The sequence below is a fragment of the Acinonyx jubatus genome, chromosome B4 (genome assembly GCF_027475565.1).
Source record: "Acinonyx jubatus isolate Ajub_Pintada_27869175 chromosome B4, VMU_Ajub_asm_v1.0, whole genome shotgun sequence".
NCBI classification, from domain to species: Eukaryota; Metazoa; Chordata; class Mammalia; order Carnivora; family Felidae; genus Acinonyx; species Acinonyx jubatus.
Genome location: NC_069387.1, coordinates 89,713,748 through 89,736,939, shown reverse-complemented (window position 1 = coordinate 89,736,939; position 23,192 = coordinate 89,713,748). Strand labels below are relative to the sequence as shown.

The window sequence follows — 23,192 nt, the reverse complement described above, 5'->3', positions numbered from 1 at the left end:
ATCCATTTCACTAACAAAAGTTGCATTTATTTCCTTTTAAAACTATCCTCCTATCTGCCCACTATGCATCTATAAGCCATTTTACAACACTGAAATATTATCTCTTAATTTAGTAACTTTCTGAATTCCTGCATGGTCCAAGGTGTCTGGGTAACCAAACCAAAAAGAAAAGCAGAACTATAAATGTGTTTAATTCCCTCCTTTCCTCGGGCTCTAGATGAATAACTGCTTGGTAAAACAGCTTTGAAAATTTCAGCCCCTGTTTATAGAATGGGAATTGAAGTTTTTATGCTGTTAATATCCATAAACTAGGTTCATCCTTAAATGCCCCAAGAAAATGAAGCAAATGATTAATACATGAAGACCAAAGAGGCAATGTTTGTGATCAAGGAGTGGTCCCTTCAAGAAAGAGTGATGAGTTTACATCAAGGCACTTGATGCCATGCCTCGCTACACTCTGTTGGATCGCATTTATGTCAGCGGTTAAGGCAAAAATAGTTCTCAACTGGGCAGTGTGAAATGGGGGCTGTCCGCTGCAACTTTGACAATATAAATGCAACACTGAAAATGAAATTTCAGTTATAACCAATACATCAGACGGATCTGGCGCAACACTAAAAATAGTGGACCTACAACACAGAATCAGTGTTAAGGACAAGAAGCTATGTGTATGAGAGAGCACCTGTACCCACCTCCTGAACGCCAGTGTGGCCTCCTGGGAGAAGAGTAGGACCGAGGTGTCTACATGCCTCTCTATGATATGTAGAAAGGTGAGATGGGATTTGGAAGACTCTGGACCTCTTCTAGGTACTACCGAAGTCACTTATGACTTTAACTGGGTCGCTTAGCCTCTCAGTGTGTTCATCATGAAACGGGATTCAGTTATTCTCTCAACAGCGCTGGTTACTGAAATTAAGGGAGAGCTCATCAGAACTTACTATTCTAAAAATGTTTGGGGCTCAACGTGGCTGCTGCAACCCCCGTGTAGCTTCAAAGCTGCTCTCTATTCTGTTTATTCCATTCCATTTATTTATTCCTTCAGAATTGGCTATGAAAACGGCCTCTCTTGGAGTAGGGCATAAACTGCTGGCTTCTCACAGAGGCGCACTGTCCACTCCGTTCTTTCTTCCCTTTGCCTCCGTTACATAAATGCGTCCTGAGCGCCTACCACACCTAGGCCCTCTGCTACGTTTTGAAAATGCACTCCCTGTCCTTAGAGATGTGTATTGCTTGTGCACAGGCCAAAGACACCCACTGCTCAGAAGCTTCTATTGCCACATAGTCATTTTACTTCCAAATTTTAAGTGGGAAAATTGTCTTTATGGTTTTTCATACAATCGATTTAGTCTTTTTTTTTTAAGTTTATTTATTTATTTTGAGAGAGAGAGAGAGCACGAGCAGGGGAGGGGCAGAGAGAAGGGGGGGGAGAGACAGAGAATACCAAGCAGGCTCTGCGCTAACAGTGCAGAACCTGACATGGGGCTCGAACCCACGAACTGCGAGATCACGACCTGAGCCAAAGCCAAGAGTTGGATGCTTAACCGACTGAGCCACCCAGGCGCCCCTGCAATAGACTTATTCTTAAAAGTTGATATACATAGGGGAGGAGAGTAGGAAGATGGACAAAATGGGTGAAGGGGAGTGGGAGATACAGGCTTCCATTATGGAATGAGTAAGTCACGGGAACAAAAGGGACAGCATAGAGGATATAGTCGATGTTATTGTAACAGCATTGCATGGTGACAGGTGGTGGGTGGCCGCACTTGTGGTGAGCATAGCATAACAAATAGACCTGTCGAACCACTGTATTTTACACTTAAACTAATGTAACGCTGTGTGTCAACTATACCTCCGTTTTTAAAAATTTAAAGAAAAAAATTGATATACACAAAAGCATAGTTTAAATATAAAGGAGAGTATCCATGTAGAAACTAATCCTATGATATATTCTTTTTTTTTAAAGTCGGCACTTAGCTGCTTAATCTTTGAATACACTTTGAATACACTTCGACGTGTATTCAGGTACACACAAGTACAACATATTTTATTCATATGAAGAGTCGCTTAAAATTATGCTTTTTGATGGTGTTATACATGTATTAAGCATTACATTTGATACCAACAATGGAAACTACCCCAAAACCCCCACAAGAACGGCCTGACTTTTAGCCAGCAGTAAGCTGAAGCGGTTTATGGAAGTTACCAGTGTCATGCTATTCCTGGATGAAGACGGAGATGTGACACATAAGCTTGTCAGACATGCTTGTCAGCCCATCTATGGAGCTACAGCTCCATTTATGCAACTTATCGCCATACTGAGTTTGTGTCTCCTCATGGAAAATACTCATATTTTCCCAAATGAGAAAACAGAATTTACTCTAAAGAAAAAAAAAAAAAAAAGGCCAGGGGCACCTGAGTGGCTCAGTTGGTTAAGCACCTGACTGCAGTCCAGGCCATGATCTCACATTGCATGAGTTCGAGCCCCACATTAGGCTCTGTGCTGCCTGCCAGCTTGGAGCCTGCTTTGGATTCTATGCCTCCCTGTCTCTGCTCCTCCTCCTGCTCGTGCTCTCTGTCTCAAAAATAAATAAGAATTTTTAAAAAGGCCAGAATCCATGTTTATTGTTATGAAATAGTAAACTCCTGAGGCCTCACACAGTTCCTGATGTATACAAGGTGCTTATGTTTTTTATGTTATTATTATTTTTTTTTTTTGAGAGAGAGAGAGAGCAGGGAAGGGGCAGAGAGAGACAAAGAGAGAGAATCCCAAGCAGACTCTGCTCTCCAAGTGCAGAGCCCAATGTGGGGCTCAATCCCACCAACTGTGAGCTCGTGACCTGCACCAAAATCAAGAGTTGAAGGCTTAACCGACTGAGCCACCCAGGCGCCCCTACACGGTGCTTATTTAATCCCTCTCTTTGTTGAGTGAATGAATAAGGAGTCCATCAGAAACAATCTTCTACTATCTTCTACTAACAACTGTTCACTCCAGAAAATGAGCCTTTGAAGGAGACAATGAATATAGATGTTTAAGCAAAGGCCTTTGTGTGAGCCAAAGATACACTAACTTGAAAAATGATTAAGAGCAAGCCTCAGAGCCTAGACCACCCCACTCCTCGATTCTCTTGACCTCTCTGTACCATGTTCTTATCTATTAAACGGTGCACTTGCTCCCTTCTTGATAGCATGGTTGACAAGATTAAATGAGTTGGTATACGCAGAGTGCCTAGAACCGATTATGAACCCTAACAAGTGTTCGTTATTATGATGATTGCTATTTATCTTACATATAGAGTCTCATGAAATATTTTAACTCAAGCTGTACCGCACACAATTACGGCACTTGGGTAGGAAACCAAGGGATGCTGTTCTCAAACACACGCAGGTACTGTTAGTGAAACTGAGGCAATGCAGGGCTTTATTGACGTATCTCACTATCTTTATACAAAGTCTTCATCTTTACCTTGTGAAAACCTGAGTGGTAAGAGGCAGGCCCTCATCTCGGGACGCATTCCACCGGCGCCTTTTACACTTGGCTTAAGCCTCACTCTTCATACCTAATTGACTGAGAAATGAGCCTCTCTGACTTTGGATGTGGTGAGCAGTTTTAGACTAATTTTCTTCAGTTCCTGATGAGACATTCATAGCACATTAACATCAGGCATTACTTTTATTGATGTTATTGCTGTAACATGGAACAATTTATTATAGCAAATAAAGTGGAAGAGCCTCGCAGAAGGATGGGGTATAGGACAACATCCTAAAACTCTGACAGCTCAGCCAGTCAGATGCCAGAGCGCGAACCCTCTAACACGGCCTGGCTGCCTTCCAAGCCAGAGAGCCCCGGCTGCCTGTCATGCGCGGTTGTCAGTCAAGTCACGTTGATATGGGTGTTTTCTTTTGCTGTTTTACTACAGTTTGTATCTACTTTGTACCAGGCATGGAGATAAGCAATTTACGTGTGTTCTTACATTATTAATCCTCAAAGTGGCCCTGTGGCGTCAATGCCCATTTTCTAGAATAGAAAGGCTCAGCTGGGTAACCTGCCCAAGACCCAGAACTCATCAGGGCCACACGGGATTCAAACCCATTCTGTCTGACTTCACATGGGTTTTGCTGCCACACCACCACCCATCGCTGCCTCCACCTGATTGATGACCCTTCCCGCATCCTATATCAGAAACGCAAAAGACAGCGTTTTGTGAGTGGAGTTAATTTGTTGGCTTTCTTTTTTAGTTGAGACTGAATTGTTTTCAGGAACAAAGCCTTGCTTTTTTTATTTATAAAATCGTAAAGCAGCCTTTATGACAAGCACAACAAATCTGTCATTTTCCCCTTAAGTCTTAAACGTATTTAAAGAGAATGGCTCAAGTTTTTTGCCAACTTTGCAATAAAAATTCTACTCACTGCTCCATTTCAAATCAAATAACTTGTTTTACTTGCCAGGTATCATATATACAGTTGCAAGTAAAGCTGAATGAGTGTGTGTGTGTGTGTGTGTGTGTGTGTGTGTGTCCAGTGTAGTTTGGACACGTTTCTACTCCCTTTGTGCAAAGTACCTTGACTAGTAGAGTAAGATCCATGAATAGCTAGTTATTATAGAATGTTCTTGGGATGCTTTGTTGAGTCATATTTAATTAGCTCCAGAATTTAGAAGATTTTACCTGTCTTCTAATATAGACAAAAATTTTTAAACAAAAGACAGCGTCATTTTCTACCTCTTCCGACAACTGTTTGAGAAGCAAAGAATACGTGTTCACTTTAAGAGTCAGTTCTGATAGTGAAGGATGACTAGTGGGTTTAAATCTTCAGAGGTCAAAAGATGATAGCTTGAACGCTGGCATTTAGCTCTGTTCCCACCCCATACCGTTTTTAAATGACAGTATAAGATTTTTCAAAAGGCACAAACCCAAAAGGAGAAGGGGAAAATAGTTAACGGCAACCAAATTTGTTTTTTGGGTTTTTAAATATATTTTTTTAATGTTTATTTATCTTTGAGAGGGAGAGAGAGAGAGACAAAGCATGAGTGGCAGAAGGGCAGAGAGAGAGAGACACACAGAATCCAAAGCAGGCTCCAGGCTCTGAGCTGTCAGCACAGAGCCGGAAGTCAGATGCTCAACGGACTGAGCCACTCAGGCGCCCCAACAGCAACCAAATTTGGAAGTGGCAGAGAAGATGGAGCAAGATGAATTTATAGAAGCAGAAGGGAAAGCTGACAGGGAACCTGGTTTGCAGTCAAAACTCCCAACAAAAGCAAGACAGTGGAGTCAGGAACTTCCAGCAGTGAGAGTGATGGTAGAGGGGAGACAGGAGGAATGGTGGGAAGTCTGTTAATTATTCCTAGATGCCTTCCCCCAGCCAGCACAGCCAGAACCTAGGTCCATTCTCTGGAAAGCATGACATGGAGGGTCTCCGGACAAGAGAGCCCAGCTGAGTGTAGCAGTACCACTCTAAAAACATGTGAGGGGAAAGTGTATATACCGAATATATATAGGGAAAGTGTATATACCTAAGACTGCCAGCCTTCTTCCCCTCCGAAGGCTCAAACAAGCCAGGCGGCCAGGCTTAATACCCTCAAAGTGAGAGAAAGAATCGGGGCCATGTGACCCAAAGAAACAGCCTGGCCTGAACTATCCAGGGAAGACCACAAGTACACCCAGCTTTCAAACAGCCTTTTAGGGGTGCTCTCCTTAATGTGAACAGACAGCTATGAAAAAGCAGACACCTGAGGAAAGAATCTAATATGCAAGACTGTAACCAGAAAGAAAAAAGAAAAACAGAAGCTGCACATTCAGGAAGGAGAAAACTTTAACAAGGAAAAAGCTTTCATTAACATTAGTGACAACCTGTGATGTTGTATCTGTGGGAGGCAGGAGACGACTACTAATATAACATAACACACTAAGGGGGACAAAGAGCTCTCGGAGGATAATGTGGCAGAAATTAAAATATTGGAAAATGAAGCTGAGGGAAAAGTCCAGAAATGAGAACAAAACAAATAAATGAGGAATCTAGACTACAGAAGAATTATTCAGGCTGAGTCCAAACGACACGAAATCCAAAGAATAGCCATTACAGAATGAAAGAGGGGAGAAGTAAACTAAGTGTTATTAGTTTACTAATGTCATTAGTGTTAAGAAATAAACTAACGCACATTAAACATTTTAAGCGTTTATTTGAGCAAAAATAGATTCAAGTCAGGGAGTGCCAAACTGGAAGTGGTTAGGGGCACTCTACCCACAGGAGCCTGGGGAGGACACAAAAAGGAAGTGCAGATACAAAGAAAGGAGATTATTGGTTGGATGTAGCCGAAAGCCCAGTTGGCTGTTTGTGATTGGTTTTCCTTAGCTTTTTGATTGTGTAACCTTAAGACATTGACAGGCTGAGATTTTGGTTTGCTTCTATAGGCCAGCACAGCATTAGAGCCACCTCAGTCTAATGGCCTCCATGTTTAATAAGTGTAACAAAAGTCAAGAGAACATCTATCTGGGTTCGCAGGGTCTGTGGGAAGGAAGTTCCCAAGATCTGGGTAGCAACCCTAGGAAGCAAACAGCCCAGACAGGTTGTGAACCTTTGCTAGAATCCCTCATCTGATTATATAGTATATATAGTATATATAGTATATATGTACATATATATGTAGTATATATAATATATAGTATATATATAGTATATATAGTATATAGCGTGTATATATATATAGTATACATAATATATAGTATATACATAGTATATATAGTATATAGTATACATAGTATACTATATATACAGTATACATAGTATACTATATATACATAGTATATATGTACTATACATATATAGTATATATAGTATATATTGTATAATATATATAGTATATATATATACAGTGTGTGTCTATATATATATATGTTTAGTTGTTTAATGTTTATTTGTTTTTGAGAGAGAGAGACAAGAGCATGAGCAGGGGAAGGGCAGAGAGAGGGAGACACAGAATCCGAAGCAGGCTCCAGGCTCCGAGCTGTCAGCCCAGAGCCTGATGCGGGGCTCGAACCCACAAATCGTGAGATCATGACCTGAGCCAAAGTCTGATGCTTAAACGACTAAACCACCCACGTACCCCTGATTTTACATATTAAGAGGAGCTTTATATAATCTGGGAAATCTGAGGAGTTGGATTCATGATAAAGCCAAGAAAACTAAGCAAACAAAGACACCAAGACAACAGACGACTACAGGGAAAACATGTCCTATGAAAAGGCATGGTATGCGACATGACTTGTCTGTGAGTACTGTTTACATAGTCTGAGGAAAATATCGATCTTATGAAAAATTAAGACAAAACTGTGTTGGAAGAATGGGGGGAGCCCACAGGACAAGCAACATATATGAGTGTGGTGTTGGTATAGAGCGGGAGAGAACGAACTCCCCATCTTTCATAATAGAAGGTCAATGACTAGCACTGAAACGTAATGAAATAGTAACAGTTGTATGTTACTTACCAATAGAGCAACAGCCAAAAGTTGCACCTGGGGAAGTCGGAAGTAAAGGGCTGCTCTTGCAGAAATCTGACACGTATAATTTTGATATAAAAAGTAAAAAAATAGAAACGCAGATTTTTGAGAAGCAATAGAGTAGGTAGTGTCCTCTTGAGGATCAAGAATGTACGTCTGTGGGCAGCATGGAAATGTCGGTCATTGTCATGTTATACAAACAGGTACTTGTGATTTAGGATAAAATTTCTAGGGACCTCCCCTTGTTGGATTGCGAAACAGCTGTCGTTGCTCTTTCTCTTTTGTCCCAGGCTTTCAGTTCTGCACATGTGACCAATTGATACTGAGATTTCAAGCACTTGTGGGAGCATTTTGGTTTTTTCAGAACTTTAATAACCATGTGTTACCCTTGTTTGCTAGGCCACACCCCTGACCCATTTAGTGTAACCTCCCCACCATATGATGTGCTTGTATGACCTTCCCAGTTGGAATCACTTGGCGGAAAAGAGAGCTTCGTGCCTAAGAACTTCATGAGATTTAACCGGCCCTGCCTCTCCTTGCTATCCAACTTCTCTGGGGTTTCATGGCCAGTGGCCAGAGCAGAGCTATCTAACTCAGAGTTGGTGTTCAATAAGTATGTTTTAAACAAATGATTCTGTGGAGATCTCCAATCAAATTGGAAGCACTGAGTGCTGGTGTATTCTCATTCAAAAGGTCACAAATTCCGAAGCCCTCAGGGGTGAGGCAAGTCAGTGAATGAGACCCATCCAAGTGAGGACAGTGACAAATGGGAAATTGAAGGCTCCATCCAAGGGAGGAGTTGGAACATGTCCAGTGTTGATAGATAATCATTAGAGTGAACGCTCACGTCCACTTGCTTATGCACTGGTCCAGTCGCTTTAATGTAAAAACTCAATCCTTATAAAAAAAAAAAAAAAAAAAAAAAAAAACACACCCTCTAGGTAAGTACTGTTATTATTCCTCATCACCATTTGGACATGAGAATACTAAGGTACCTAAAGACTATGTCCTCAACTGCACATTGCTAATAAGTGGTAGGGCCAGGATTTTGAACCCAAGCATCTGGCTGCCAACTCTTGGCTCTTAATCACTATACCATATTGCCTCCCTAATTTTTTTAAATTTTTTTTTAATTTTTTTTTTAACGTTTATTTATTTTTGAGACAGAGAGAGACAGAGCATGAACAGGGGAGGGGCAGAGAGAGAGGGAGACACAGAATCTGAAACAGGCTCCAGGCTCTGAGCTGTCAGCACAGAGCCTGACGCGGGGCTCGAACTCACGGACCGTGAGATCATGACCTGAGCCGAAGTCGGACGCTTAACCGACCGAGCCACCCAGGTGCCCCTTAAATTTTTTTAAATATTTATTTTTTTAAGTAATCTCTACACCCAACATGTGGCTCAAACGCACATAACCCCGAGATCGAGAGTCACACGCTCTTCTGACTGAGCCTGCCAAGTGCTCTGCCTTCCTAATTTTTTAAAAGAAGTTACACATGAAATCTACTAACTTTTAAATGCTGGCAACTAATCTAGCTTTTTAAAGCATCACAAGGCAAGCAAAGGATGCTTGGTTTGTGACTTCTTCTCAAAGAGTGGAGAATTAAAACATGGTACAGTAAAACCTTGGTTTGTGAGCATAATTCATTCCGGAAACATGCTTGTAATCCAAAGCACTTGTATATCAAAGCGAATTTTCCCATAAGAAATAATGGAAACTCAGATGATTCGTTCCACAACCCCAAAATATTCATATAAAAATGACTACAATACTGTAATATAATACCAAATAGTAAAGAAAATACAAAATATAAAGAAAAATAAACAAATTAACCTGCAATTACCTTTGAAAACCTTCGTGGCTGGTGTGAGGGGAGACAAGAGAGAGGAGGGTTATTGTGTAGGACGACTTTCACTATCTCTAACAGAATCATTGCTATCTGTTGGCTCAATGGGACCTTTTTCTTTCCATGCAACTTTAACAAGGAAGCTATCCGATGACCTAGAATGAAGCAAAACATTCCTAAGCTTACTCTTGAATGGGAAAGTAAAGGACTGTCCATAGTTGCTTTGAAATGACAAAAAAATACACTCGTGCCAGTTGTGGGCACCTTCCAACGTTCTGAAAAATCACTGCTATCTGCCAAACACCGCAGCCTGAGACCAAGCATCCGAGCATGGGAGGTGATCACCCATAATCCTGCAGCAAGAGAGAGAGAGAGAGAGAGAGAGAGAGAACCACCATTGGCTCACTTGTGATCACCTGACGTTCGGTGTCACATCCTACTCGAATTGTGAGACATCGCCCGTTTATCAAGTTAAAACGTATTAGAAATGTGTGCTCGTCTTGCAGAACACTCGCGGAACAAGTTACTCACAATCCAAGGTTTTACTATACTAGGCTGTGCAAACAATGACTGGGCTCCCAGAGCCACATTCATTTAATATGCCTGCTAGGCATAGTAGTGACGGTGACAGGAGCTCGTACAGATTTGGACCCACTTCTGGGTTCGGCTTTATGACTCCAGTGAGCCTCTACCCTGATGAATTTTGCAAGCCTCAGCTATGGTCTTGGTTAAAAGAAAAAGAGAAGAATCTAGTAAACGTGAGAATGGCCACCATATGTGCCTACACACCATGATGACTTTCAAGCCTCTCTGCAAAGCTGTGTGGGTTTGTCCAGGAGGTCCCAGTGCTAGTTTCCTCTGCTGCAAAGATGACAGAGATGGGTTTGGTGTAGTTTGTCGTCTCCACTATTGTTTCATATCAGACCATTTCAGTGGAACATGGATTTTATTAAAAACCAAGGGAAACATTGAATGCTCTACGACGTTACTACAGCTCAGCAAAATACAGTGTAAATTCATCGGCAGATGCTAGAAAAGTTGTATTTTCTGGTGATAACAAAGTTTTTGTTTTTGTGCCCTATGCCCAAAACAATTTGCGGTTGTGAAATATGACATGTGTAAAAATGCTCAATGTTTCTATTTCTCTAGCAGAATTATATCAGATCATTGAGTGGAGGTTTAAATTATGAATTAATTGTAGTGAATAGAATGTTTTGCATACTTTGCTAGAAGCTAAGAATAATGATTGAATGAAGTCCCATTAACATTTACTATGGACTAATTTAGACAGCGGGTAAGGTATTGGTGTATGTGTTTGCTTTTTTTTCAATGTTGTGTTGAGATATTAAACCATCTGTTCCTGAGTATAAACATTTTCCTGGGATTCAGATGGGATTATGGGATATGATATGGTTCTATGATTATTCTGGGGTGATCAGCCTGTTTATAATAAAATCTTACTTTAGGGGCCTTTTAATGATCCTTAAAAGGAAATCACAACATACTTCACACTGGTAAAACCTCTTCTCTCGGAGGCGAATTGTTTTTTTTTTATAAATGTCGGTATGGGTTATTTTAATTATCAGTCTCCTACATTAAATGTAAACCTTCTAGATCAAGATGGTATTTTTGTACTTATGTGAGCTGTAGTTCATTTTCAGGATTAAATCTAAGGTAGACTCAATACCAAGTGTATTGAGTCTCATCAAATGGAAACATCCCTAAGAGAAGTTATAAAGCCCAAAACTGACCACTGTGCAGGATAATGGAATAATCTGTAAACTCGATAAAAGTTACATGTATATATTTAGAATATGCATATGTATAAACATGTAATTAAGTCACACCAGATATTGACTATTCTCAGTAAAACAAAATAGTCACATTCCAGAACATTTCAGAGCATTCTAGGTGTGAATGTGTGAGCAAAATTTTAAGATTTACTGTCTATCTAGCAAAAGATTTCCTTCTGAAAAAAGAAGAACTTTAAATCAGTGAATCTCATCCACTTTCCAGCCCCATCCACTGGAGTAATATGGCATGGTCCCATAAAAAGTGCTGTCCCCTCACCAAAAAGAAAGGAAGGGAGAAGGGAGCACATGTGAATACCCCTAAGGGGAGCCCCCAGTTGTGTCTGATACTCTCCAGTTGGGGTGCTCACCTTTCACCTTTCTCTTGGGAATCACAGGTTGAAATAGATTTAAACCTGATGGGAAGTTCTGCAGTTGCTTTCTCCAACTGCAAATTTAAAATGACTTTGTTTTGGGGCTCCTGGGTGGCTCAGTTGGTTAAGCGTCCAACTTTGGCTCAGGTCATGATCTCACGGGTCATGAGTTCAAGCCCCGTGTTGGGCTCTGTGCTGACAAGCTCGGAGCCTAGAGCCTGCAATGGATTCCATGTCTCCCTCTCTCTGCCCTTTCCCCAGCCCACACTCTGTCTCTCTCTCTCTCTCTGTCTCTCTCAAAAATAAACAGTAAAAAAAATTTTTTAATGGCTTGGCTTTTGTTTTTAAGTTTGTAAATACTTCAACACAAATACCTTTATATCAAGAAGGTGTAATGTGCACATTTTCTAATCTGTTTGCTGAGCAGCTTTGCTTTGCATACAAACTGTACCTGCATTAACCATTGCTACAAACTGGAAATGTACAGTGTGGGTGAATCATGGGTATAAAGATGTGACTATTCTAAATCTATTATTACAGCACCATCCAGCAGAAAACCAGGAGATCCCCTTGTCATATCAGATATCAAGAAAGGCAGTGTGGCACATAGGTAAGGAAAATGAATTTTCTGGTTCATTCCAAGGCATTTCTTTTTTTTTTCTCTCTCTTTTTTAAGTAAACTCTATCCCCAACGTGGGGCTCGGACTCATGACCCCAAGATCAAGAGTCACATGCTCTAACGACTAAGGCAGCTGGCTGTAAGGCTTCCTTAATTAAAGTAGAAGTGACCCTTTCCACACCCAAGGTAGACCTTCCTAATGAATCATTTTCCAAACAGCCACTATTAATTGATTATATTCGACATTTCTCATGCAATGACTGTGTAGCTCTCCCACCTTATTTATTTATTTTTGTACCCACTGTAGACAATAATCACCTGAAAATATTTGTTAGGGTCCTTCCCGAATCTATCACAGGCTCTCCTTCGCTGACTATCTTCATTTTCCAGCTAAGAAACTGGAAGTGGTCCTACTTGTGGTCCCAATTATAAAACACCCCACATGGAGATAATAGCTTGTGGGAGAGCTTTGCGAGATGCCCGAATGTCCTCCCTAGCCAAGCCAGATCCCTGAGCCTAGAACAATGTCCTATTTGGCCCGTATACCTTTAAACTCAGGGAGTCTCAAACTTTCAGTGTCACAGATCAAAATATTTTTAAATGTTTGGGAATACTTATGTGAGACTTAACTTTCTATTGTCCAATTAAGACTTAAAAAAAAAAAAAGAAACCCTTCTATTATCACAGTCATTTCATTAAAGAAATACTCTAATGCTCAAAAAGCAGGAAGGACATTGTATGGGTTTAGGTATATCGGGATAGGCTCAGATGCCATGACGGGGAGGCTCATAAACAGACTGGGTCAGACAAGACTGCACTGTATCTCATGTGACAGCTGGGAGGCAGGCAGGCAGTGCAGGACTAGGGCAACAATCCCGTCATCCTCACCAGCTTGCTCCCATCATTGCGGTTGTCTAGCCGTGAAAGGGAAGTGAGAGTGGTGTCGAGGGAGTCTGGGACATGCATCTTCAAGGAGCGACCCAGAAGAAGAGAGAGGAAATTAGACGCAGGAAAGCAGTTAGCAATCTCTGCCACAGACATAATGCATGAAAGATAGTCCTTCCCAAAACATAACCTTCCTTACAAATATGTGTGTGTGTGCATATATGCACAAACACGTATCCATTCTCATTATTTTTCTTATTTCATGATGGACCTTAAATATTTTCAACAGACCTGCAGAGGTCCATGGCCAGTGTGAGACTCTCAGTGGCCACCTCGCAGATAGGTAGCATCAGATTCACCCTTTCTGCCTATGGCAGCCACAGTGTGTTTCCCGGGACAGGTGGAAAGGGCAGGGACACCAAGACTCTGACATCCACTAAGTCTCGCCCACCATCTCTCAGCCCTCTCCTAGTACCTGGAACTGCCCAGGAAGAAAAGGAGTGCACCGATGCGGAGAAGCATGAGGACTCCCAGTGTCTGTAAACCCTGCCCCTTCACCTCCCTTCCTGGGAAAGTTAGAATTCCTGAGGGAAGCTTATATAGCTGTCCTCGACGACTTGAAGAAACCACTTAAAAAAAATGTTTTTAATACTCTGAAATTTGGTGTCATGGCAGCCATCCAAAACAAGACTGGAAAAAAAGGGATTTGTTCATAAAATGCAATTTAAAAATAGCTGGAGGACGTCTTTCCCTCTAAAGACTGCCATTACCGCCACACTCTTCTTAATGCCTCTTAGATGACCAGGGTAAGTGCTCATTCATCATGTGTCGCTGTGCATTTACTAACAGGACTGGCACCCTGGAACTGGGGGATAAATTACTTGCGATAGATAACATCCGGCTGGACAACTGTTCTATGGAAGATGCGGTTCAGATCCTCCAGCAATGTGAAGACTTGGTGAAGCTCAAAATCCGCAAAGATGAAGATAATTCAGGTATTGATAGCCTTCTTAGTTACGACTGACTTCTCTAACTGCCCGTCTGTCACAAAAGATATGACATCTTGATGTTTTACATGCGGCAGCTGGCTAGTGACTTTGCAGCAGTCTTACATAGTTAAAGGGGTCTTTCAATTGTGTGTTAAGAGGGTACTATGAATTTTCAATAGGGGTGCTTTTAAATTGTACAGTTAAGATTTTTATTATACAACATTATTGCAGCTGTATCAAAGCAATGCTTGAAAATGAAAACTAAAGCATCACCCAATACTACCCTAACACAATGGAACTAGTCATTTTCTAGCTGATATTTGTATTACATAATCAGTGTGTGTTACACCTTCATAAGCACATTACCCACTTTTCAAACACTTAATATCTACCATTGTCTGTAATTTACTTATCATTTTTCTCTTCTTACTTAGATGGCTTCCAGTTATTGTAGATAGTACAATCACAGACATCTTTACGTATGGATATCTTTACTCAACTCTTCTTCTTCTTTTGAGTTATTCCCTTAGGAAATAGTTTTAGAAGTAGAACTGCTGAGTAAGAGTAAAAAGGAACTTCTCATGATTCCTGATGAGTCTTGTATCATGTTGTTTTCTTTTTTTTTTTCTTTAGTTATTTTTAATTCTCAAGTTACTTAACATACAGTGTAGTCTTGGCTTCAAGAGTAGGACCCAATTCATCTCTTACATATAACACCCAGTGTTCATCTCAATAAGTACCCTCCTTATTGCCCATCACCCACTTACCCCACCCCACCCCCAACAACCCTCAGTTTGTTCTCTGTATTTAAGAATCTCTTATAAGGGCACCTGGGTGGCTCAGTCAGTTAAGCATCAGACTTCGGCTCAGGTCATGATCTCACAGTTCATGGACTCGAGCTCCACGTCGGGGTCTGTGCTGACAGTTCAGAGCCTGGAGCCTGCTTTGGATTCTGTGTCTCCCTCTCTCACTGCCCCCCCTCTCGCACTCTCTGTCTCCAAAGAATAAAAATAAAAATAAAACACTTAAAAAATTTTTTTTCCATGAGGTAGAGACTTAAAAAAAAGTAAAGAGTCTCTTATGGTTTGCCTCCCTCTCTGTTTCTATCTTATTTTTCCCTTCCTTCCCCTATGATCAGCTGTTAAGTTTCTCAAATTCCACATATGAGTGAAATCATATATCCTTCACTATAGAAAGCTTATGAAAGACATTGAAGAAGACACAAAGAAATGGAAAAATTTTCCATGCTCATGGATTGGAAGTATCCTGTTATTTTCTAAAAGGGCTATATTCATTGGTAGTGTTTCCAGTAATGGAGGAACACAATGGGACAGGGCTTCTCAAACTTTAAGGGCCTCAGAATCACCTGAAGAGCTTGTTAGAACACAGTTCCTGGATATTACACCCAGATGAGGCCCGAGACTCTGCATTTCTAGCAGCCTTCCTACTGTGGTCCAAGGAACACAGTCTGAGCAGTAGTAGAGCGTCTTTTATCTGATTATGATAAGAACCTAGAGCTGATTGAAAAAAGTCCATAATTGAACGACGCAGCTAATGTGGGGAATTAACAGAAAATGATAGCTATGGATAGCATAAACATTTAACTTAAAATTTTACCAATCTCGGGGGTGAAGCCAACTTCTTTGCTATGAATATCATTCTGCTGATCACAGTTACAAGTCTTTTTACTTGTTTGGATTCCTAAACCATACATATAATAGACAGCTCATGATCTCCAGTTTTGTTTTTGTTTTAATATAGTGAAAATTTAAAGAATTTAATCTGAATGTTTACTCCATTTAGATTTTTTTACTTGCCCAATATTTTCAAGTTTTTCTTCTACAGAATTAACAGTAGATTTTTGCCTAACGACCTCCCTTATTGAATCTTTCCAAAGAATTTGATTTTGTTTTCATAGAACCACTGTACTCATGTTTCATAGGTTATGTGAGATTCATCAGATTACATAGTTACAAAAACTAGTAAAACTAACATCAACAAGCTTGGGAATAAACAAAATTGACTGAATTTTTAAGCTTACAACACAATTGTTAGCAGGAACAGAGATTCACAGAGGTACTAGAGAGAGAGACCTATTACACTAGAGCATTCTATGGCATTGTAAGGTACATTTTAGGGGCACCTGGGTGGCTCAGTCTTAAGCCTCCGACTTCAGCTCAGGTCATGATTTTGCAGTCTGTGAGTTCGAGCCCCATGTCAGGCTCTGTGCTGACAGCTCAGAGCCTGGAGCCTGCTTTGGATTCTGTGTCTCCCTCTCTCTCTGCCCTTCTGCCACTCATGCTCTGTCTCTGTCTCTGTCTCTCTCTCTCTCCCTCAAAAAATAAATAAACATTCAAAAAATTCAAAAAAAAAAGAAAGGTACATTTTACAAAGAGGATGGAGAATCAGTTAATCCAGTAATGGTTACAGAGAGAGTGGTTAAGAGAGCTTCGTTCCAACCAAAGACGAGTTATTGTCAGTGCTCTAGAATCTTCTATAATTAAGCCATCTAGATCTAGAGTTTGTGGTCATGTGGTTTTGATTCCTATCCAAAGCTAAAACAAACTGGTAGTTGCATCCATCAGCAGAGCTGGTAAGGATGATTGTATTCAAATATATTTTATAACCAACGTTTAAAATTTTCCACTCATTATTTCTCAAGCAACTGATTTTCTGTACCAACGTTTGCATTCTTCCCTTTACAAGCATGCTTCAGTTGCACTTTCTTTGGGGGATTTATTTCCAAAAAGGATAAAGCCTCAAGCATCAGTCTGGGCTGTGTCCTAGTGAAGAGGCAACACTCTGTGGAGAAACCCATTTTGTATGATTTGCCAAGCTAAGCAGATCTCAGCCACCTTCCTTGCAGAGTAAAAAACCCAAGCCAGAGATGAATATGTATAGTGCTCACAGTTGGCGGTGTTCCCAGTTCCAACGCCAGGCTGTGCAGACATGTCAGGCAGGAAGAGTTCCAGAAACATTAACTGAGCACTTGGAGAGTCAGGTCTTACTTTCAATTGCTTCATTCCTGCAGCTCATCTTTCCCCCCTTTCCCCTTTCACCCCACAATCCCTATGCCTAGTATTATGGTAATTATCATGCTTATTACGTTTTTTTAAATTTTTTTAGGAGGTCGTATTTTTTTTTATTTAATTTTTTAATTGTTTAAATTTATTTTTGAGAGAGATTGAGAGAGAGAGAGAGAGAGAGAGAGAACAAGCAGGGCAGGGACATAGAGAGAGGGAGATGCAGAATCCGAAGCAGGCTCCCTCCGGGCTCTGAGCTGTCAGCACAGAGCCCGACGTGGGGCTCTAACTCGTGAACTGCGAGATCATGACTTGAGCCGAAGTCAGATGCTTAACTGACTGAGCCACCCAGGTGCACCAAGGAGGTCCTATTTTTAAAACTCTAAATCCTTCCGTTGAAAACTGTGCGCCTACCCAAAATAAGACTGTAAGTATAGATGTGAGAGACATATTTACCCAAACCAGATTTTCTCGAATTGGCATATGAAAATATGTACTCATTCAGACATGTTTTTATAACAGACCACTATTTGAAAATTACCATCTGATCATTGATTTGGAAGAATTTAAGTGTTTCTATATCCTCTTCCAACATGAGGATGTAAAGTACTGTATAACTTGAGTAGCTGACTACTCTTATTCAGAACAGAGCAAGGAGTGGGGGAGGAAATGATTCAAAATGAGTTAGTTCAAGGCAGACTCTGTGGTCCTAAAGAGCACAATGCTTTAAGATCAGGCCTGAGTTTAAAGTCCAGTTCCACCACATTTGAGCTATGTGAGTTTGGGCAAGCTACTGAACCAATCTGAGATTCCGCTATATTTTCAGTAATGTACAGACAGCAATACTCGCCTTACGGAGCAGTTGTCACTTAGTAATAGAAATATTTACTGGCACAGTTGGTGTTCAATACATGGGGACTATTTTTATGGCTACTGCTTCCTAAAATGCCTTTCTCCACCTTTGTTCTTATCATTCAGCAAGATTTAAATGAATGGGAAGTAAGCATTAATCATAACAAGTCACTGATTTGGGAAGTTTGACGCTGTGCTTAATCTGAAATTAAACTGGTGATGTGAATTATTACCATCCTTGGTCTCAGTGTTTTAAAATGGCAATATTCAGCATATAGTCTCCACTCCCTAAAATGTTGTTCATATTCATGTTGGACTTTCTGTACTCTGGGAGTCTTCCAGTGCTTTCCTTGACCCTGCCCCCTCAATCCTTGCTGCTCTCATCAATTGCAGAAAGTTTATAACCATACGTGATAGAACTTCTTTTCCTAAGCTAGCAATACTGCAGTTGGGTTTAATAGCTGTGGCTTCAAAATGTGGGCACGTCTTCCCGTTACACTAATTTTATTGCTCTGCCTTGTACCTTACCCAGGGAGATGGTAGAACTACTCTCAAAATTGTTAAAGTCTTTGTTTTCCATTCAATCATGCCATCGGCATGTATTTGATGTGTATGAGGTGTTAGGGTCAGCCAGTTCTTAGATTAAAAAAGACACAATCGGGCCGCCTGGGTGGCTCAGTTGGCTGGGTGTCCAACTTCAGCTCAGGTCATGATCTCACACTTCATGGGTTCGAGCCCCACGTCGGGCTCTGTGCTGACGTCTGGGAGCCTGGAGCCTGCTTCGGATTCTCCCTCTCTCTCTGCCCCTCCCCTGCTCATGCCCTGTCTCTCTCAGTCTCAAAAATAAATAAAACATTAAAAAAAAAAAAAACACACAATCCCTGCCCCCAAATCAGTCACCACCTTATATGAGACACAGAAGAAAATAATTGATAGTATGATGAATGGGCTAGGTGTAAGCACAAAATGTTAAGAGAATATGGAGGCATCCATTTGAGCCTGGGGAGCTCAAGGATTTCTAACCACTTTGGTCTTGAAAGGGTTTGGGAGGTGTTGTTAGAATTAACCAGAAGACAGTGAGCCAAAGCAGGAGATCAGAAAGCATGACACATCCTAGTAACAGATGTAGCCGGTGCACAAATTATGTGTAAGGACTCGGTAGTTGGCAAGTAGAAAGATATACTGAAGCCAGACCATTACAGTCCTAACCCATGTTAAGAAATTCAAACCTTACTCCAGAAGCCAATGGGAGCCATTAAAAGACTTAAAGCAGGGGAGTGAGGCCATAGTATTTGGTCAGTGATGACCCGGTTGCCATTGTTTAGTGAAGAATGGAGCACACTCAAGGGTCTGAATCAACTCTTGTTTCTAGTCCAGCCTCGGGAGCAAGAGAGTGAAATGACTAAGAGCTCTAGGCTAGCTTCACAACTGACAAGCTGGGAAACGGGGAAATTAAATTCTCTGAGCATCCGTTTCTTCATCTGTACATGTCCATTTAATGCCTATTTCACATGGCTGTTTTCAAGGATCCAAGGAGGTGATACATGTAAGCGTGCAGCAGTGATGTGTGGTGCCTACTAGGGCTCAATGAATCCTAACTACCAGCTGCCAGTATTAGGATGCTTTTACGTTAATCTTAGCTCTATTTTACGATGCCCAAATCTTTTGGAACCCTTGGAATTGTAGGGATTTGCCTCCCTCCCTCCCCGCGATGTTCAGTGACCATTCTGCCTTCAGGAGCTTTTGTGTTTGTCATCTTTCATTACCACAGGAGGATAAGCCAAGTAGAGCCAGATGGCTCTTGCCTGGGTCCAAGGCTCCAAAAAAGGGCTGTTACCCAATCCTTAGGTCCCCAAAGATGCAAATAACCCTCTTGAAATAAAATCTATTGTCTTTTTTTGATTGTGTCTAGATCCAATGTAAATGAAGAGAGGGAGAGTGGCTAGCTGAGAAGCAGCCCTGAAGCAAAACAGTTGAGAATTTGGGGACTTGAAGGAAGAAACAGGTGGAGACTTGCAAATGTGTGCCAAATAATTCCTAAGGGCCTGTGTGCTCTCTATTACTGCCTTTGTGCCAATCAAATTTATAGCTGTTAGCGATTTCTCTCTTGATCTGCAGATCAAGAGACCTCTCTTATAATATAGAGCATGTTTTCAGAGACCAGAAATGCAATATTTTACCTCCATGGGCTCTAATTTATATAGAGAAACATTTCCAGGCTACAGTTTGTCCCATCAAAAGCAAATTACCTTTATGCCTTTCCAAACAGAGCCTTGTGCACAGATAGCTTTAGTACCAGTGAAATCTGCCCTTCAAAGATTTGAGCTTTCATTTTTTTTTTCAGTAATTTCCCCTAGCTTTTCTCCCCCTCAAAACTAGACTGAAGTAGCAGAAAGTCCCCATTACAAGCAAGCAAGAATGATCCTTGCTGTGCTAGGAGCGGTGGTTAAGGGGTGGTTTTGGCAAAAGACTGGCTTCAAGAAAGAACCTATAATAGATTTTTAAAAAGGGGGGCGGGGGGGGGTATCTTCCCTTTTTTCATGCTTGATCTCAGAGTGATGGTTTTATTTTTTTAAATATTTATTTATTTGGGGGAGAGTGCAAGCAGGAGAGAGGTAGAGAGAGGGGACAGAGGATCCAAAGTGGGCTCTTCGCTGACAGGCTTACATCAGAGAGTGCAATGTGGGGCTTGAATTCATGACCTGAGCCAAAGTGTGATGCTCAACTGACTAAGCCACCCAGGCGCCCCTCAGAGTAATGGTTCTCAAACTCTAGTCAGAATCACCTAGAAGTCTTATTAAAACACAGATGACTGGGTTCCTCCCCCAGACTTGGGGATTCCTATAGGTCTGAGGTGAAGAGAATGTGTATTTACAACAAGTTCTTAGATAATGCTGAAGTTCCTAGTCCTCAGACTACACTTTGAGAAGCACAGTCACAAAGCGTAATGTATGTATGTATATGTATATGTATATGTATATGTATATGTATATGTATATGTATATATTATATATACATATATAATTATCATAAAAGAAATTCAAATTCTCCTCTCTGACACTGAGCAACTCCTTGGAGCTCCGTTGGTACACTATTTAGTGGCCAGATAAAATGACCACACAAGAGTAGGAAGCTGTAAGGGGTGTTGTTCTAAATGGTTTATTTTCTCAGTCCTGTCCTCCAAGAAACAGCCATACTCCATGAAATGAATTCTGTCGCTTTTAGTTGAAGTGAACTTTGATTGACCTGTACGTTTATGCATTCCAAGGGCTCTCTCCCAAACCCAGGCCCCCCGTTTGGTCACAGAAGCAGCTGCCATTATGGATTCAAGCCGGATAGTGTTCATTTGGTTAAACAGTCAACACTCAAGACGCCCGAAAATAACATTGTAGATAAGTTACGCTGCAATTTTGCATCTGTTCTGTGGTCCCATTAATTTTCTTAACTAGAGCCGAGCAGAACAAACAAGTAGGCCGGCCCCCTTTCATGTCTTTCGCTAATAGTTGTAAACCTTCTGTTGCGATATAAAAGCTTCTTATAATATCATTAACATCTGTTTGGGCTCACTTTGAAACTTACTGGCGATCCTGCATTTTTGTCTTCTCAGAAAGTTTTTGTTCTGGCTAAACACTCCCGTTGCTCCTTTCTAAGCTGGAGCAGCCTCAAGGAGAGAGGGTCTTGGAATGCTTCCACCTCCAAAATGGCCTGAGCATGAATGGTGGTTATCACCCTCCTAAGCTGTAGGACCTTACAACTGCCAGTTGGGCTAAAGCCCGAGAAGACAGATGGAGTGGGAAGTGTAGCCTGAAGCTGACTCAGACACTCTCAGCGCTGTGGAGGGAAGATGCTCTAGGTTTGCTGGTCCCCACGGTGGCAGCCCGGGTCTTACTGTCACTCTTTGAGTGAGCCATAGTTGGGTTTACATCACCTTGCGGAAGAAAACTAGATCTCAGAGCTGCCGGGACAGTGACTCACGAGGCTCTCTTAGAGACTGCGTCCCTCGGAACGGTGACTCGGGCTAACAACATCCGCTTATCCTCTCGCTCATTTGTCTAGCCGTTTACCAAAGTCCCCGGGGTGCCAGACATTGTTCTGGGGATGTGAAGACAACATGTCTATTTTCTTTTTTTTTTTTTAATTTTTTTTTAACGTTTATTTATTTTTGAGACAGAGAGAGACAGAGCATGAACAGGGGAGGGGCAGAGAGAGAGGGAGACACAGAATCTGAAACGGGCACCAGGCTCTGAGCTGTCAGCACAGAGCCCGACGCGGGGCTCGAACTCACAGACTGTGAGATCATGACCTGAGCCGAAGTCGGACGCGTAACCGACTGAGCCACCCAGGCGCCCCAACATGTCTATTTTCAAGGTGATCCTATTCGAATGGCGGAGACAAGTAAAGAAATCATTCAAACATAGAGTGAAAAGTATATACGAGAACATGCATGCATTCTTGATGGGGGCAAATATTGGTTCTCAGGGAGCAAAGAATCTTAGACGTTACATTAGAATGGTTTGTGGCCCTTCAAAGCTCAACCTTACCTGACTGAATCCATTCTTCAGATTTAATTTCTCTTGTTACAGAGAATTTAAATTGAATTGAATGTTTCTCCTTGAGGAGGGGAACAAGAATGAAGAGGAGTTGAGAACACTGGTAGAATACACAGGAGCTATGGGATCCCCTGGAAAAGCTGCTGGCCGCGGCCGGGTAACCAGGAAGGCTTCCTGAAAGATGAGACCCATGAGCCAAGTCTCAAAGGAAGGGTAGAAATTCTCCAGAGAAAGAAAGGCGTTTGTGCGTAGGGAGTAACACATGCCAGGCTGAAGATGTTAGAAAAGCACTTTTCTAACTACGCTTTAAGAAGCCGCGGCTGGTTCAGTGAGGAGAGAAGTTAGGAGATGGGACTGTGGTGGGAGAGGGGGCATGACCCTCTGGGGACTCAGAGGCTCCAGCTCAGCTCATACAAAGTGGTTGTATTTTATTCTCAAAAGAACTGAGGAACTACAGGAAAGCTTCAAGTAAGACAGTAACATATTCAGATTTATGCCTTAAAAATATTCTGGGAAGAAAAGAGGAGGAATTGTCTATTGGCAGCACTGGTGAAAATAGATGTGGGGGAGGGGCAAAGGCAGGAGCCCAACCAGGAAAACAATTTAGGAAGAAACTGTGAAAAAACAGGGCAGAGCTGAGGTGGGGGCCTCTTCTAGAGCGAGTGTCCGTGGGAAGTTCTGGGAACGTCGCCTGGTGGACAGATGGCTCCTAAGGGTCTGGATGAGACAGTGTGTGTGCAGCCACCACCGTCTGTGAAAGTAAGGAAGCC

General features: G+C 41.6%; 1 protein-coding gene across 9 annotated transcripts in view; it reads left to right on the top strand.

Annotated features, from left to right (window-relative positions):
* GRIP1 (glutamate receptor interacting protein 1) overlaps positions 1–23,192 on the top strand; it is a 670,689-nt gene that overhangs the window by 601,289 nt on the left and 46,208 nt on the right. For all 9 annotated transcript variants that reach the window (XM_027071309.2, XM_027071305.2, XM_027071306.2 and 6 more), the window contains 2 exons: positions 12,045–12,114; positions 13,858–14,003. In XM_027071309.2, coding sequence (XP_026927110.1) covers positions 12,045–12,114; positions 13,858–14,003 — 216 coding nt within the window. The remainder of the gene's footprint in view (positions 1–12,044; positions 12,115–13,857; positions 14,004–23,192) is intronic.